The sequence below is a fragment of the Bos grunniens genome, chromosome 25 (assembly GCF_055505025.1).
Source record: "Bos grunniens cultivar Pamir isolate PY7600 chromosome 25, Bosgru_T2T1.0, whole genome shotgun sequence".
In the NCBI taxonomy this organism is placed as follows: Eukaryota; Metazoa; Chordata; class Mammalia; order Artiodactyla; family Bovidae; genus Bos; species Bos grunniens.
In genome coordinates this window covers 21630907-21649439 of record NC_141189.1, presented here as the reverse complement: position 1 = coordinate 21649439, position 18533 = coordinate 21630907, and the positions used below count along the sequence as shown (strand labels likewise).

The window sequence follows — 18533 nt, the reverse complement described above, 5'->3', positions numbered from 1 at the left end:
GTGGAGCTTCCTATAAAAGTGAGCAACAGGAGGTGGCTGTAAATTACAGATGGAACTTCCCTCTCTTGCCCACCGCTCACCTCCTGTGGCCCGGTTCCTAATAGTTCCCAGGGGTTGAGAACCCCTGGCCTATAGGATGAAAACCAAACCTTCAGGATAGCCAGAAAGGCCTTTCACAGTCTGATCCTAATCTACTTTTCTACCTTATTTCCAGTGGAAATTCCCCCTCATGGAAGTGTAATCCTCCAATAATAATAACAATAAGGACTAATATTCATTGATGCTACTGATGAAGCTCTATTTGAACTTCTCACTTTTCTCTGGACTGGGTAGGTCTCTTTATACCCTCCTGCCTCTACAAGTGTTCCCTCTCCCTTTAATACCAAAGAGGTAGTAAAGTATAATGGATAAGAGCCTGGGATCTGGAACCAGTCGCTTGGGTTCAAATCCAGTCTCCCCATTCATTAGCAATATGATGCTGGGCAAGTTACTACCTTCAGCTGCAGTTTCTACAACTATAAAGTGGGAATAATAACTGTGCCTACCTCTAAGGATTACTGCCATGTTTAAATAAGATAATCATGCTGGGGGAGGGGGCAGCACTATTAACATTTTCTCCAGGACACTTCTTCATTGCACAGGGCTGTCCCAAGAGCTGTAGGACATTAAGTCTGGGAGCCTCTATGATATGCCCCTCTCCCCCCCAACAAGCTAAAGCTTTTTAAAAACAGCTTTACTGATGAATAACTTACTGGCATATAATTCATTCACTTCAAATATACAACTCAATGATTTTTAGCAAATTTAACAAGGTGTGTTATCTCCACAAGAACACTGACATCAGCCAAAAAACTCCTTCCTGCCACTTGGCACTTAATCTCTGCTTCCACCCCAAGCCCTGGGAAACCACTAATTTGCTTTCTGTCTCTACAAATTTACCTTTTCTGGACATTTCAGACATACGAAATCATGCACTATGTACTCTTCTGCATCTTGCTTCTTTCACCAAGGATAAAGCTTGTTCCCTTATGTTGCTGAGTGCTATTGCATATTTTGTTTATCCACTCACCAGTTGATGGACATTTATGCTGTGTCTATGATAGCGTAAGGCTATCCAAGGGAATACTCTGGTGGTTCAGTTGCTAAGACTCTGTGCTCCCAATGCAGAGGGCCCAGGTTCAATCCCTGGTCGGGTAACTAGATCCTGCATGCTGCAACAAACAGTTTGAATGCCACAGCTAAAGATCCCACAGGCCCTAATGAAGACTGAAGACCCCTCATGCCACAACTAAACACCGGTGCAGCCAAATAAAGTAATTAAAATAATTTGTTTTAAAAAGACCACGGATTACTAAGTATTAAGTAGCTCTTTTTACAGAAGTACATACAAAGCCCTTAAAACAGTGCCTGACATATACTAAGGACTCAGATATTTGCCATCATATCATTATTATTAAAATCCTCCCTGAACTTCCCTGTAGCTCATACAGTAAAGAATCTGCTTGCAATGCAGACCTGGCTTTGATCCCTGGGTCAGGAAGATCCTCTGGAGAAGGGAATGGCAACCCACTCCAGTATTCTTCCCTGGAGAATCCCATGGACAGAGGAGCCTGGTGGGTGATAACAGTCCATGGGCTCGCAAAGAGTCAGACACAACTGAGAGACTAAGCACAATGTCTTCCTCATCTTTGCCCTGTGAAGCCTTCCTTCAAAGCCTAACACAGGGAGCCCTTTATGAACCTCCCAGGCAAGAGACAATTGCTGCCTTCATCTAGCTCTCAGCTTCCAGTTCTGTTCTCAGTAAATCTACCCTTTATTGTAATTAAATTGTTCACATGTCTTCCCCACAAGGCAGCAAACTCCAGAAAGATAAACTTTTCACCCCCAGTGCTCATTTCTTGACAGGTACACAGTAGATACATGAAATTATTATTAACTCTGGTGTGTATTTTTTTTTTTTTATAATTCACTATTCTGGTTAGTTAATTTGATACTTTAAAGTCTCCCATTAGGACTTCCCTGGTGGTCCAGTGGTTAAGAATCCACCTGCCAATGCACAGGACACTGGTTCAATCCCTGGTCCAGGAAAATCCCCACATGCTGCAGAGCAACCAAGCTCATATGTCACAACTACTGAGCCCGTGAATCCTAGATCCTGAGCTCTAAAGCAAGAGAAACACCACAATGAGACCACAAACAGCAACTAGAGAGTAGCCCTCCACTCTCTACAACTAGAGAAAGTCCGAGTGCAGCAACAAAGACCCAGCACAGCCAAAAATGGAAGGAAAAAAAAAAGTCTCCAATCAGGACAGCCCATCTTCCTCACTGACACAGAGATCCACTATAAGAGGGGTGTGGGGGAAGGATGGAGTGGGAGTCTGAACTTAGCAGACGCAGACTATTATATATAGAATGGATAAACAAATTCCTACTTGGTGTACAGCACAGGAAATGATCTATATTCAATATGCTGTGACAAACCATAATGGAAAAGAATGTGATAAAGAATGCATATATGTAAGTATATACAGTCAGTCAGTCAGTTCAGTCGATCAGTTGTGTCTAGCTCTTTGCAACCCCATGGAAGCAGGATGCCAGGCCTCCCTGTCCATCACCAACTCCTGGAGTTTACTCTAACTCATGTCTATTGAGTCAGTGATACCATCCAACCATCTCATCCTCTGTCGCCCCCTTCTCCTCTCGCCTTCAATCTTTCCCAGCATCAGGGTCTTTTCAAACGAGTCAGCTCTTCGCATCAGGTGGCAAAAGGATTGGAGTTTCAGCTTACTGAATACATATATATAACATATATAACTGAATCACTTTACTGTACAGTAGACATTAACACAACATTGCAAATCAACTACAGGTAACAAGATCATTTTTTTTTATCCATTAAAACAATGTCTTCCCTATACATCTTCTATATGCTTTTTGCCAAATCTAAGAATCAGTTGACCAGTTATTTCACCTTCTTAAAATTCACTCAAGTTTTAAAAGGTAACTTGACAGCACTGCCGAAAGTGGAAAGCAAGATCCCAAATCTGCAAGTGTTGCAGAGAGACGAACAGCGGGGTTGAGACCTGGATGTCCCCACGAGGACTGTGCGAGAACCAGACCCGGGCTCGCTCGCTCTCCATGCGAGGCGCTGACATTCACTGCCCACTACGTGCACCCCCGCAGACCCCGGACCCGTCAGGGAGCTCTGCCAGGCCGCTCACCCTCCACGGCGTGGTTCACCTCTTGGATGAACAGCTGCAGCTTCATCACCAGGGTGGCTGCGTGGCTGTCCGCCTTCCCGGCCGCCGCCTCCTTGGGGCCAGCCCTGAAGGCCGCGTTGATCCACTCCTTCACGTCGAAGTCTTCCGCCAGGAACTTGGAGAAGTCCATGGCTGCACCGTCGCAGCTCGGCGTCCAAGCCTGAAGACCTGGCTCCGGGCGGCCACTCGGCTGCAGAAGCAGGCAGCTCTGCGAGAGCACCCGCGGCAGCCTGGGAAGCAGCGGGCGGGGACCGACCGCGCCGGAGACAGACCCCTCCACAGCCTCTGGATCAGCGCGCTGATGTGTACGCCCGAGATTGACCCTCGCCGCGCGCCGTACTTCTTCCGGAAGTAGGTAGCCGTTACTATAGTGATTGCAGGCGTTCCGGGATATGCGACGGGCTGCGAGCGTCCAACCGGAGGAGCGTCCCTCCTCCTCTGCTAATTTAAATGCCGGCTGGGCGCTTAAATACGTGCTTTACTCTTAAGCCCTTACTTTTATTAGCACACTTAGTCCTCACAATCCTTTCAGTGCTATTGTTCTCCCCCAAATTAAAGTGGAAGAACTGAGGCAGTTAAGCAAGTTGTTCAGTATCACGTAGCTAGAATGTAGCGCAGTGGGATTTGAACTCAGGCCAGCCTACTACTGAAACCTGAATTCTTTGCCGTCCTTCAGTGCCTTCCCAAAGCGGGCAGACGAATTTACATGACCTGGTCTCTGCCCACCACGCTTCCAGCTCCTGTCTCACTGTTGTAGCCACGGTGGCCTCCTGTCCGTGGCCTGAGACACAAAACTCTGGAATTCGCCATTCGGTCCTGTTTCCTCTAGCTTAAAGCAATGTAATACCTCGGGAAAGAGATATCTGGGAAGGCCTCCTTTGTCATAGGATTCAAAATTTAAAAAGCAAATAAAAGCATCCTTTGGTTACACTGTGCTTAATTTTGCCATTTATCTGTTCTCATCCAGGCATACTCCAATTCAGTGCATACAGTAGTTCCTGAAGACTATATAGTTAAGAACCTAAATCCACAAATTATTAATAGGAAAGATAATACGCTCACCTGGTAGAAGCAAACTGATGTAGTCCCGCGGCATGCTCAGAAGACTTGGGTGCCTGTAATTGCCGTATGCCCCTCTCCTCCCCGAGGAGCTGAAGTTCAAAACAAAACAAAACAAAAAAACCCCCAGCTTTATTGATTAATAACTTACAGGGCATACAGTTCACTCACTTCAAATATACAATCCAACGATTTTTAGCAAATTTAACAAGGTGGGGTACCTTCACAAGAACATTTCCATCAGCCAAAAAATTCCTCCCTGCTTGTTTGCACTTAATCTCTGCTCCCACCCCCAAGTCCCAGGAAGCCACTGATGTGCTTTCTGACTCTACAAATTTACCTTTTCTGGACATTTCAGACACATGAAATCATGCACTATGTAGTCTTCTGCATCTGGCTTCTTTCACCAACCATAAAGTTTGTTCCCTTACGTTGCTGAGTTGTATTTCATTGTGTGGATATGACGTATTTTGCTTATTCATGCACTAGTAGATGGACATTTATGCTGTTTCTAGTTTAAGGCTATTAGAGGGGTTTCCCTGGCAGTCCAGTGGCTAAGACTTTGTGCTCCCAATGCAGGGGGTCCGGGGTTCAATCCCTGGTCAGGGAATTAGATCCCATATATGACAACTAAGACCTGGAAGTCAGTCAAATAAGGCTATTAGAAATAATGCTGCTGTGAACATTCACTATATGTCTTTGTATGGACATGTTTTCATTTCTTTTGAATAGATTCCTAGGTGTGGAACTAAGTGGTAAGATAGATTTATGTTTAATTTTTAAAGAAACTGCCAAACTTATCCCCCATACCACTTTACATTACAGTCAATGAGGTATGAGGGTTCCAGTTACATTTGGTATGTAGTGGTAAGTCTTTGTTGCCTTAATTTGCATTTCCCTAATAGCTAATGATATTGAACACCTTTTCATGTGCTTATTAGCAGTTCTTACCTCTTCTTTGATGAAATATATTTTCAAAATTTTTGCCCATTTTCAATTGGCATTGCTTATCTTCATATTCAGAGAAGGCAATGGCACCCCACTCCAGTACTCTTGCCTGGAAAATCCCATGGATGGAGGAGCCTGGTAGGCTGCAGTCCATGGGGTCGCTAAGAGTCCGGCACGACTTAGCGACTTCACTTTCACTTTTCACTTTCATGCATTGGAGAAGGAAATGGCAACCCACTCCAGTGTTCTTGCCTGGAGAATCCCAGGGACAGGGGAGCCTGGTGGGCTGCTGTCCAGGGGTCGCACAGAGTCGGACATGACTGAATCGACTTAGCAGCAGCAGTAGCAGCATCTTCATATTGCGTGCATCCTCAGTCGCTTCAGTCGTGTCCGACTCTGTGTGACCCAATGGACAGTAGCCCGCCAGGCTCCTCTGTCCATGGGCTTTTCCTGGCAAGACTACTGGAGGGATTGCTGTGTCCTCCTCCAGGGGATCTTCCTAACCAGGGGATTGAAACCTGTCTTCCTGAGTCTCCTGCACTGTAGGCAGATTCTTTACCTCTGAGCTATTGGGGAAGGTCTGTCTTCATATTATTGAACTGCAAAGCTATTTATGTATTTTGTATGTAATTCCTGAATTAGAGGTGTGGTTTGCAAATATTTTTTCTCAATCTATAGCTTGTCTTTTCATTTTCTTAATGATGCCTTTTGAGGAGCATACATTTTTAATTTTTATAAATTCCATTATCTTTTTCTATTTTATGAATTATACTTCTGATATTATATGTAAGAAATCTTCACTTAACCAGAAATCATAAACTTATATATTTTTCTCTAGAAGTTTAAAAATTTTAGCTCTTACATTTAGATCTATGATCCAGTTTGAATTCATTTTTTGTGTATGATATGAGGTAAAGGTCTAAGTTCTTTTTTTCTTTTTTTTTTTTTTTTTTTGCATGCAGGTATACAACTCTCCCTGCCTGCAATGCAGGAGACCCAGGTTTGATCCCTGGGTCGGGAAGATCCCCTGGAGAAGGAAATGGCAATCCACTCCAGTATTCTTGCCTGGAAAATCCCATAGACAGAGGAGCCTGGAAGGCTACAGTCCACAGGTTCGAGAAGAGTTGGACACAACTGAGTGACTGACACACACATACAACTCCAACTCTCCCAGGACCATTTGTTGAATAGACTTTTCCTTCTCCTCTGAATTGCCTTTAGATCTTTGTCAAAAATCAAATGACATAAATGTAAGGGTTTCTGCACTTTAATTCTGTTCCATCATCTATACTCCTATTCTTATACCAATACCAAACTGTCTTGATTCTGTAGTTTACATAAGTTTTGAAATCTGGTAATGTTAGTCCTCTCATTTTATTCTTTTAAAAAATTGTTTTGCTACTCCATACCGTTTGCATTTCCATATACATCATATAATCAGCTTATCAATTTCTACCCCAAAAGTTGCTGGAACAGAGATCATATTGAATTTATAGATCTATTTGAGAACTGGCATCTTGACAGGGTTGAGTCTTCAAATCCATGAACATGAAATGCCTCTCCATTTATTTAGAGCAGAATTTTCAAACTTGGTGCTATTGACATTTGGCACCAGATAATTTTTGTTGTGGAGGGCTGTCCGATGCATTGTAAAATGTTTAACTGCATTCTTGGCCTTTACTCACTAGATGCCAATAGCATCCCCTCCCCCAAACTGTGACAACCAAAAATGTGTCCACGTTACAGCTGTCCCCTAGTAGAAACAATAGTAGTCAAACACTGTACATTGTAAATGTCTTCTACTTCTTTTGCTAAATGTATTCCAAAGTATTCATGTTAATACTACTGTGAATGAAATTTTCTTAATTTGGTTTTCATATTGTTCCTTGTGTTAGAAACACACTTGACTTTTGTATGATTCTCTTGTACCTCTTGAACATCTAAATTCAGTTCTAGTTTGTGTGTGTCTGTCTGTGTGTGTCTATATGTATGCTGGAGAACTGAGTTCGATTCCTGGGTTAGGAAAATCCCCTGGAGAAGGAAATGGCAACCCACTGCAGTATTCTTGCCTGAAGAATCCCATGGACAGAGGAGCCTGGCAGGCTACAGTCCATGGGGTCGCGTGAGTCAGACATGACTTAGCACTGTCTTTCTTTTCTTTTGTCTTTCTGTGTGTGTGTGATTTGTCCACATACAGAATCATGAAAAAATGAAAAATTTTCCTTTTTCTCTCCAGGTTAGATGTCTTTCTTTTTTCCATCTACTAAATGTGCTGGTTAGAATCTTCAGTGCAGTGTTGAACAGAAGTGGCAACAGACATCCTTTTAAGGATCTGTCTTTAGCATCCAGTCTTTAACCATGAAGTACGATGCTAGTTGTACGTTTTTCATAGTTGCCCTTTTTTTAAGTCAAGGAAGTTTCGTTCTGTTCCTATTTTTCCATCAGTATGTTAAAATATTGTATTTTATAAATTGTGTGGTTTTATTTTATTCATATGATGTATAAGTATACAACAGTAGTTTTTTGGATGGTAAACCAATCTTGCATTCCTGGGATAAATTCTACTTGGTCATGGGGTATAACAATTTTATATGTTACCAGCTTTGCTTTGCTAACATTTTGTTGAGGATTTTCATGTCTATGTTCATGGGGGAAGTTAGCCAGTAATATCATTTTGTGATCTTCGTCTAATTTTGGTTTAAGGATATCACTGGTCTCATAGAATGATCCACATAGAAGGATGTGATCCTTCCTTCTCCATTTTCTGAGTTTGTAAAGATTATAACGTCTCTTCTTTAAATAGCTGACAGAATTCAAAGTGAAGCCATCTGGGCCTGGACTTTTCTTTGTGGGAATATTTTAAATTATTAATTCAACTTCTTTACTTGTTATAGATCTATTAAGATTTTGTTTCTTCTTAAATCAGTTGGTATGTTGAGAAATTCTACAAATTTGTCCATTTCATCTAATCTGTGAAATTTTTTGGCAAAAAATTGTAACATTCCTTTATAATCCTTTTTAACTTCTGTAGAATTGGTAGTAACTGCCCCTCTTTATTTCTTGATTTTGGCAATATTTGTCTTTTTTTCCCTTGGTGGTCTATCTAGCTAAAGTTTGTTGATTTTATTAAAGTCTGTTAATTTTATTTTTCCAGAAATCAAGGAGAAACTAAAGACCCTCTTGATGAGGGTGAAAGAGGAGAGTGAAAAAGCTGGCTTAAAACTCAACATTTAAAAATCTAAGATCATGGCATCCAGTCCCATTACTTCAAGGCAAACAGATGGGGAAAAAATGAAAACAGTGACAGATTTTATTTTCTTGGGCTCCAAAATCAATGCAGATAGTGACTACAGTCATGAAATTAAAAGACGATTGCTCCTTGGAAGAATAGCTATGAAAAACCTAGACAGTGTATTAAAAAGCAGAGACACCACTTTGCCAGAAAAGGTCCATATAGTCAAAGCTATGGTTTTCCCAGTAGTCATGTAGTGAATGTGAGAGTTGGACCATGATGAAGGCTGAGTGCTGAAGAATTGATGCTTTCGAATGTGATGCTGTAAAAGACTGCTGAGAGTCCCTTGGACTGCAAGGAGATCAAACTAGTCAATCCTAAAGGAAATCAACCCTGAATATTCACTGGAAGGACTGGTGCTGAAGCTGAAGCTCCAGTATTTTGGCCAACTGATGGGAAGAGCTGACTCATTGGAAGACATTGATGCTGGGAAAAATTGAGGGTAGAAGGGCGACAGAGGATGAGATGGTTAGAAGGCATCATGGACTCCACGGACATGAGTTTGAGCAAATTCCAGGAGATGGTGAAGGCCAGGGGAGCCCAGCACGTGGCAGTTCATGGGGTCTCAGTGAGCAATGTGAACCACCACCACCTTGCTTCAGCCTTCTACTCCCTCCCCTCTCTGCGGAGCTGCTGTTACCACAGACAGTATGTTTCTTTGTTATAAACACAAGACATTTTTTATTATTGTTTTGTGCAATTGTCTTTTAATTAAAATTACCTTCACCAGTATTTTTTGCTTCTTCATGTAGACTTACTGTTCACTTCATTTCAGCCTGAAGAACTTCAAGAAAGCTTTTTTCACAAGACAAATCTGCTTGCATCAAATTATCTGCCTTTAGTTGGGTATATCTTTATTATACCTTCATTTCTGAAAGACAGTAATGCTGGGTAGAGAATTCTTTCCTACTCAGACCATTGAATATGTCATCCCACTGCCTTCTCTATTGTTTCCAGTGAGAAGTCAGCTCTTGATCTATTATGAGCTTATTGTATGTGGTAAGTCATTTTTCTCTAAAGGCTTTCACAATTTTATCTTTGGCTTTTAAGTTTGGCTACATTTTGTCTAGGTCTGGGTTTCTTTGACTTTATCCTACTTGAAGCTTGTTGAATTTTATGTACATGTAATGTTTTTCAGCAAATTTGGGAAGGCTTTGGATATTATTTCTTCAACCAACTTTTCTGCCCCTTTTTCTCGCTTGTCCTTTGGGAACTCCCATTATGTATATGTTGGTGTGTATTTGGTCACCATACACCTAATTGTGTCTCACAGATCTCTGCAGCTGTATATATCTTTCTTGTTTTTTTCTGTTATTCAGATTGGGTAACTTCTATTGACCTATCTTGAGGCTCACTGAGTGTTCTTAGGAATGAAGTCACTCATGGCAGGACAAGATTGAAGACATCTAGGTACCTGACCCGGAGAAGGCAATGGCACCCCACTCCAGTACTCTTGCCTGGAGAGTCCCATGGACGGAGGAGCCTGGTAGGCTGCTAAGAGTCAGACATGACTGAGCAACCTCACTTTCACTTTTCACTTTCATGCACTGGAGAAGGAAATGGCAACACACTCCAGTGTTCTTGCCTGGGGAATACCAGGGACTGGGGAGCCTGGTGGGCTGCCATCTATGGGGTCGCACAGAGTCGGACACGACTGAAGTGACTTAGCAGCAGCAGGTACCTGACCATGGACTGCACACCAGTCCTAGGTCCACTACCTTTGCGGTTCTTGAATTTGCAAGTGGTATGGATTGAATTGTGTCTCCCCCCACCCCCACCCCCCAGGAGAGGTACAAATCCTAACCCCTAGTCCTTCCAAATGTGACTTTAATTGGCAGTGGTGTCATTGCAGATGTAACTAGTTAAGATGAGATCATACGAAGTGGGGTGAGTCCTTAATCCAGTAAGATCGGTATCCTTACAGGACCGTCGTGGGAGACACACACACGGAGAACACAAAGTGACCATGAAGGCAGAGACTGCAGTGATGCAGCTACAAGCTAGGGAGGGCCAAAGACTGTCACAGACCCCAGGATTCTCCTACTGGTTTCAGGAAGAGCATCGTCCTCATTTTAGATTTCTAGCCTCCAGAACTGCCAGACAATAAATTTCTGTTAAGTCATCCAACTTTGTTCAAGAGTGTTGGGAATCTAATAGAGAGATCTAAATATTGCTTAAGCCGCTGTGAAGTTTTTTTGATTTCCTGCAGCTGACCCTAATCTTAATATAGAGATGGTCAGCTTTTATTAAATGCAATCTTTTTTGCTGTCTCTGAAAATATTAGGTTATTAGTATCCTTAGCAAAATTTCATTGGTTTCCATTAGAGCAGGAGAGGTTTTGAAATGAATATAGTGACAAAATGGAAGTAACCACAAGTTAAGGTAGTAAATTAAAAAAAGAGAAATCTTAGATGAGGCGATTTGAGGTGAAATGCAGGAGACACTAGAGACTCCAGTTTGATCCCTGGGTCGGGAAGATCCCTTGAGTAGGAAATGGCAACCTGCTCGTTTTTTGACTGGAAAATTCCATGGACAGAGGACCCTAGCAGGCTACAGTCCATGGGGTCACAAAGAGTCGGATGCGACTGAGCGCACACACACACATTTAAAGGGTAACTATCAGGTCTGGTATTTTGTTGACTTTATTGAATAGTCACCAAAAACTATGAAGTAGATTTTTAACATTTTTATCATTTGGAATATAAAAACTGAGGCCTAGCTGTTAAGCAACTTGCCCAAGATGGCAAGAAACTAGAAACTGAACCTGACTCCAAAACCCATCCTTTTTTCACTCCCCCATGCAAGGGAATGCTGCAGGGCGGACTTTAGCAGTCTTTGTTGTTCGGTCGTGTCTATTTGCGACCCCATGGACTGCAGCATACCAGGCTTCCTGTCCTTCACTATCTCCCGGAGTTTGCTCAGACTCATGTCCATTGAGTTGGTGATGTCATCCAACCATCTCAACCTCTGTTGCCCACAGGAATGGGGTCAGTGGAAGGGAGAGGCTGGAGGTACACGGAAGTGATCAGGAAGTTCATGTGCCAGTTTTAATACAAAGCACTTTCAACATGTGATTGATTCCATCTGCTGTCAGAAGAGAGGCGAGCAGGGGCTACTCTTTTTTTCTGTTCAGCAGTTCATGCTGATAATGGCAATATCACCAAGTCATCTATTGTTTACTAGCTCTGTCCTCCACTATCTCCCAGAGTTTGCTCAAATTCATGTCCCTTGAGTCAGTGATGCTATCTAACCATCTCATCCTCTGCCACCTGCTTCTTCCTTTGCCATCAAGTTACATTAAACAACAAAAAAGCAAAGTATGGACAGTTCGTTTGCTTAAAAATGTCTAGAATATCTCCAAGAAACTAGTAATAGTATCTCTTAGAAGGACTGGTGGGAAGACTTTCCACCTTCTGTTTGAATTCTGAAAAGCTAACATTGAGAATTAAAAATAAATTGCACCTAGGTGTGGCCTAGGTGAGCTCATGTTACTAAATAGCCAATAGGATGTGAATTAAAATGTCACATAAAACTTCCAGGAAACCTTAAGAATGTCAGAAGTTTTCCTTTATTCCTTCCTCCCCCCACTCCCTTTCTGTTGCCTAGAACTTCAGCAGCTAAAGCTCATAACATAATGTCGAGTACATCCTTGGGTGGTGGACTTAGCACTGGTTGGAGCTTAGGTCCCTAATAACTTTGTGATGCTTATACCACTGTGGACTAAGGATGTCGCTTGCCACTTCCATAAACAAAGGATGTTGCAGTGATAAAGCCATCAACCACTGCAGCTGCCCCTATGGTATACCCTGAGGGGAATTCTGAGTTGAAAAGAAAAAAAAAAACACAGGATACTGGTCCTCAAGATGTGTATCAGGAATTATTTCAGAGTCCAGACTCTGGCACCTTTCCCATACATAGAAAAGCACTAAAATCATTAACTTGAGACGTCTGCTTTTGTGATTAGAAGTAATCTCTTGATGTACATGGAGGAGAAGGGTGTTTTTGGTTTTGCAGCAGAAACTCCTACATATCCTGGCTCTTAGCTTAGCAACACGTGGGTTTCGGCTCACTGGCTTAATTGCTGCAGGGCATGTGGGATCCTCCTAGACCAGGGATCAATCTGGTTTTCCCTACATTGAAAGGATGATTCTTAACCACTGGACCACCAGGGAAGCCCTCTGGATTTCTTTTAAATAGGAAAACAAGCCTCTGTGTTTAAGCCACTGTAGTTATTTCCTTATTAAACATGATGCTAGTAGTTTGATTCTATTAGGAATAAACAATGAATGAGAGAAAATGCCATTTCTTCATCTACTCAGATGATCAAATAGTCCATTTGCATTATTAATGTGGCTAACTGCATTCCCAAAGGCTCTACAAAGTGTATTCTTTCAATATGCCACTAGCTTTAAAGTTAGTATTTTGGTTATGCACTCAAAAAACAAGAATAAACTAATAACAGTTATCTGTTTCAGATTTTGGAGACAGGATTATAAATTTTAATTTTTTCTAATTTTTGAAATTTTTATTGAAACATGCACAATTTATGAGGCAAAGTTCAAGGAATTTTTTTTAACAGTGTGTACAAGTCCATCTTAAACTCCCTAACTACCCCTTCCCCCATACCCCTTGCCTGCAATCATAACTTTGTTCTTTGAGTCTCAGGGTTGTAAAGTTTAGAATTACATAGCCTTGTTTACAAAATTTGAGTGAGTATTTTATAGGAAGTGTGTTCATTAGTTTCTGAGTATATTGTTATGGCTTTCTGCTTTTGGCTAGATTTAGGCATGTGGTTTCCAATATTTTTATCTATCCTTGATATTTACTGCATTTCAGTATTAATTTGAACCCTGCCAAAATTTTAAATATTTGCTTACATTTATTTCATGAGGTAAATTTCAGGTATGGGAACTTCACTGGCAGTGAAGATCCAGTGGTTGAGACTCCAAGCTTACACTGCAGGAAGCACAGGTTCAATCCCTGGTTAGGGAACTAAGATCCCGCGTACCACGCTGCAGCAAAAAAACAAAAAGTTATGGATAAGTCAAGTCTGTTCATGTACTAGAAACCAGAGGGACAAACATACAGTAAATGAAATGAGTCTTAGCTTACTACCATGCAGGATTGGAGTCACTTCATGTATAACAACTCACTTCTCAAAACAATCCTGTTGTGTTCTTTTCAAGGAAGGAAGCAGAAGAGGACAAATTACTTGTCCCAGGTCACATGGCTAGAGGCAGTACATGAAGCTCAAGAACAGAATTACAACTAGGGGGTGATTAAATTAAACTGTTGGGGCTTCAGAAGACCTCAAACTTTAAAAACCTATGTTATCTGGAGCCTGAACACCACAGTAGGTTTTTCAATTTCTAAAGTAAAAGTATTACCCCTCACTTTAGTTCAGTCGCTCAGTTGTGTCTGACTCTCTGTGACTCCATGGACTGCAGCATGCCACCATGCAGCATGTATGTATGTATGTATTTTCAACATGTATATATTTTGTAATGTTATGTATGTATTTTCAACAGTATGAAAAGTATTACCTCTAGCCATGGGATAATGTATTCAAGAATAGAAGTCAAAGCAGCAGAATGTTTACACATTTTTAGATGCACGCTTTCTCAGAGGGAACAGGGTATACCCGGGAACACGCTGGGCAAGGGGCAGAAGGCCTGGAGTTTTTCATGCCAGCTGAAAGTGAAAATGTGGCGAACTCTCTGGACTTCGGGCTCATCCTACTTCATCTACTTGACTCCGCTTCTTCCCAGTGAGAGGTCAGGTGTTCCCTCTTAAAAAATACAACACAAATCATGGCCAGCACTCTATTGTGTGTGTTCTTAGTATAAAAACCAAACAAACTAGTTGACAGAATTCTATATTCTGTATTTGGGGGTTGAGTAAGCACCTTCTGTATTAGATATATTTAAAGAATTTGTGATTTATAAACACTTTGCTGCTGCTGCTAAGTTGCTTCAGTCGTGTCCGACTCTGCGACCCCATAGACAGCAACCCACCAGGCTCCCCCGTCCCTGGGATTCTCCAGGCAAGAACACTGGAGTGGGCTGCCATTTCCTTCTCCAGTGCATGAAAGTGAAAAGTGAAAGTGAATTTGCTCAGTCGTGTCTGACTCCTAGCAACCCCATGGACTGCAGCCTACCAGGCTCCTCCATCCATGGGATTTTCCAGGCAAGAGTACTGGAGTGGGGTGCCATTGCCTTCTCCATAAACACTTTAGTAAATACTATTTGTATGAGAATATCACCTTTGCTTTCAACCTTTCATGTTTGATCTCTTAATCTACATTATCTCATTTTTAATTAGTATTCATGTGTTTGGTCTTAAGTTTTTTATCCTTCTTTCAATCTTTACTATCTCCACAGCCCATCTACCCTCCCAGAGTGGCTTGCAGATGGAGCAGCATTTTAGCCCAAACTTAAATTCATTGGAGATAAAAGGAGTTAACTGCAGGTGGTAGTCAGATTATGAGAAAACATGGCATTGTGAAGGGACTTTCCTGTGGCTCTGGCAGTGTGCTCTATTCTTGACAGATGATGCCAGAAGGGTAGGGAGCACACAGTTACAGAGGGCACTGAATGCCCCAAGTAAGCAACTTGAATTCAGCTGCACACACTTTTAGAGCACTGACCACCCGTTTGGAATTTTTCAGCAGGGATCAGGTACCCAGATCAGAAATCTGATGGTGGCCAACGATAATGCATAATGGCTCAGAGGAGAACTGAGAGGCAGGCTACTGTAGTGCCAAAAAAAAAAAGCTAAACCAAGGCGGTGACAATACAGCAGGGAGGCCAAAATGTGGTACTATTTAGAAATAGACTAGACGAGGGGACCTCCCTGACGGTCCAGTGGTTAAGACCTTCCCCTCCAATGTACTGGGCACAGGTTCGATCCCTGGTCAGGGATCTAAGATCCTGCATGCTGTATGGTGTGGCCAAACAAATTTTTTAAAAAAGAAACAGACCAGATGAGAAAACAGTACTGAAGGAATGGAGATGAAGCAGGAATCAAGAATCCATGAAGGCTTAGAAAGGTGCTTTCAAATAAATGAACAGAGAGAAAGAGAGGGAGGCGGCTGTGTTCCATTTTAAGCACTTGGAGGCAACAGTGGGAACCTCCAGATGAAGACATCCACTAGGCGGCCTGAAACACGGACCTGAGGTCAGCAAGAAGTCTACCACCCGCCTAGTGGTGAACTGCCCAGAATGCTCAGAAGAGCCCTCAGGACTAAATCCTCTGCAAACACATTTAAAGGAAAGACTAAAAGAACAGTCAGAGATAGGCCGAGAGACAGGGATGAGCAGGATCCTGGGAGGAGGAGTTCAGGAGAGGGGAAACACGGGGTCATCAGTGTCAAACCTCCGCCAGACACATGATGGGTCTCCCAACAGCAGCTAGTCAACTACCAGTTGAGTGAATAAAGGATAAGGGCTATGTCTTAAGTGGTCACTGAACTTCAGAATTAGAAGGCACTGCTGGCCACTTTCAGGACACCCACCCCCCACCCCCTTGCCCTGTCCAACTCCACCCAAGCAGAGAACCACTGGCAAGCTGTCTCCTAGGCAACAGATGTATGTTCACACACAGAAATTCTACCTTTTAACTATGGGATAAAGGTCTTTTCATGTTGTCAGTCTCATTTACCCATTTTGGATGGAAGCTCTTCATAGCCAGGCATCGTCTTTACAATAGGCAGTATAGAAGACCTTATGAAATAAACTTGAGCCTATAAAGGCTCTAAAGACTATCTGATCATAAGACTTTAGAGTCAAATGAATCTTATGAGTTATGACAAATGAAGAAATCACCCCATCACTTACCTGTTTTGAGTTTTCACATCAAGCATACCTTGATTTTTTTTTACAGCTCCCATCCGCAACAGTCTTGGCAGATTTTCAGTTATATGCAGGAAGTAAAAGATCAGACTACAAAGTACCCAATTTTGTGACAAAGAGCCCCCCCAAAAGCCATGCAGTTTCTGAAGTGGAATCCTGCCCAGACAGGTGAGCTGCTCAGATCTCATATCCTACATCGGGCCATCTTAGCCAGGCTTAGCTCTCTCCACTCATCAGGCCAAGCACGACTTGGAAAACACGCACAAAAAGGCTAGCACCTAGTAGGTGCTAAGGAATAACTGTAACAAGCCTGGAATTTTCTGTTCACACCATGACAAAAATGTAACAAAAATCCGTCTCTTTCAGCTTCATTCAGATCTTCAGGGCTTCTCTTCCCTGAAAGAGTTCTTAAGGTTCCACATTCTTCAGGAAGTCTTCCTCACTTCAACAGACGAGCAATCCCTTCTAGCCTATCATCTCCAAATGCAATGGGCATTGCATCTCCTACTTACTCAAAACTCCACAAAGTATATTTGTTACACAGGTATTTATTCAATGACTTTCTAGATTTAGTCACCACTTGAATCATTGCTAAACTCTTTTCGTATCTCATTTGCATCACAGTTCTTCACCGTGGATTGTGAAGTCGGCAGGCCAGGGTGAACCTGTCAGTTATGACTTACAACGACTGGCATTGTGTCACCTTCAAAGAGTTCCGGGTAAATGGTTGCAGAGAAAGAGGAGGAGGATGGAGATGAGGGTCCTGAGGAAGGGTCCAGACAGGCTGCCCAGCCCATGGAACCTGAGGCCTGAATAAGGCCTGGGATCTGCTTTCCCCTCTGCCCTGCAGGGTCTGTCTACAGGCGATTCTAAGGCACAGTGGTAAAGGACATGACTGGCCCACCAAGCGCGGTCCTCTGGTCCAGTGGCAACCCCTCGCCTAGGACACAGTGCAACAAGCGTTCCATTCAGAAGGTCTTCCGGGACACATGCAAGCAGCATTGGCTAATGGAAATGGAGACGAGGTCCTTCTTGGAAGAGAGCATCCCAGAAGACACTCTGCCCCAAGAACCACCAGGTCCCTTATGGGTCCCTGAGAACAGCAGCCTGGGAGCAACCAAGACTTTCAGAGGCTGACAAGGCACAGAGTGGATGAATGAAAAGATAATAATACATGGAAAACAACAGTGACAACTTTGGCTTATAAAACCTCCAACCTGAGGCAGGGACATCAGTGTCCACCAACGTGCAAAACCAGACATGACCGCAGCAGATGGTTATCAGAAATGTTTTAGCATTTCCCACACTGCCTTCATCCCTCCCCTTGAGCCCCCTGGCAACACACACACACACACACACACACACACACACATCTGCAGAATAAGTCGGAGGCTGGCATCCAGAGCCTGATGTCAGGACAGAACTCTTGGCACTATGCACTAAATCACCATGATCAGTCCTATCTAGACAGCAAAAGGAACATTAGCCTAAGCGTGAACGGCAAGCTCTGTCCTGGGAGGAGTCAGGCTGCACCCAAGACTGCCAGGTCCGGAAAGTCTTTCACTTCTCCTACTTCGCTGAAAGGCTGTCCACCCTGGTTGAATGTCAGCTTATACCGTAACCGGATGGGCTCCTGGGCAAAGATAAAAGACCTTAAATTAGTGGGGAGTGACAGGGAGATGGGCCCAGAGTCAAAGCCTTTACCCATTCAGCAGTCAGCAAGTAACAGTATGTGTATGTTAACTCCACCCAAGTTAGGTATGCCTGGGTGACAGGCATACCCTGGCCTCGACCCTCTGGGACTATAAACACGGGGTAGCCAGGAAGACACCCTGGGTGTCTTCCCACACTTTAGCAGCCATGAGGTGGAGACCAGCTAAGACGACAGGCTGGCCTTACCTTTCCAGAGGATTCCATGGAGCTAGAGAGTGTGTGGACCACTCCCTTGGTCCACAGCTATGACAACCTGGTCACAGATCTTCCAATCAGCCCCAAAGGAAAACAGACTCCAGCAAGGGACATTCCACCAGCATCCCAACCAAACTAAGACCTCAATGCAGTTCTCTCCACCTGCCAGGCTGCCTACCTGGAGTTCAAGGGCCCCTATTTCCCTGCTAGCACAGA

At 43.0% G+C, this 18533-nt stretch overlaps 2 protein-coding genes and 1 long non-coding RNA gene across 5 annotated transcripts in view; all 3 read right to left on the bottom strand.

The window, feature by feature from the left end:
- COG7 (component of oligomeric golgi complex 7) overlaps positions 1–3569 on the bottom strand; it is a 90180-nt gene extending 86611 nt beyond the window's left edge. For both annotated transcript variants that reach the window (XM_086375308.1, XM_086375309.1), the window contains exon 1: positions 3222–3569. In XM_086375308.1, the coding sequence (XP_086231434.1) occupies positions 3222–3390 (169 nt within the window). In that variant the 5' untranslated portion in view covers positions 3391–3569. The remainder of the gene's footprint in view (positions 1–3221) is intronic.
- A 9849-nt stretch (positions 3570–13418) lies between these two features.
- Positions 13419–14496, bottom strand: LOC147345257 (uncharacterized). Its single transcript, XR_015154632.1, has 2 exons — positions 14201–14496; positions 13419–13571 (listed from the first exon to the last, which is right to left on the bottom strand). It is a non-coding gene; the product is annotated as an uncharacterized LOC147345257 (long non-coding RNA).
- Positions 14497–16941: 2445 nt separating this feature from the next.
- GGA2 (golgi associated, gamma adaptin ear containing, ARF binding protein 2) overlaps positions 16942–18533 on the bottom strand; it is a 41226-nt gene continuing 39634 nt past the window's right edge. For both annotated transcript variants that reach the window (XM_086375321.1, XM_086375320.1), the window contains exon 17: positions 16942–18042. In XM_086375321.1, the coding sequence (XP_086231447.1) occupies positions 17932–18042 (111 nt within the window). In that variant the 3' untranslated portion in view covers positions 16942–17931. The remainder of the gene's footprint in view (positions 18043–18533) is intronic.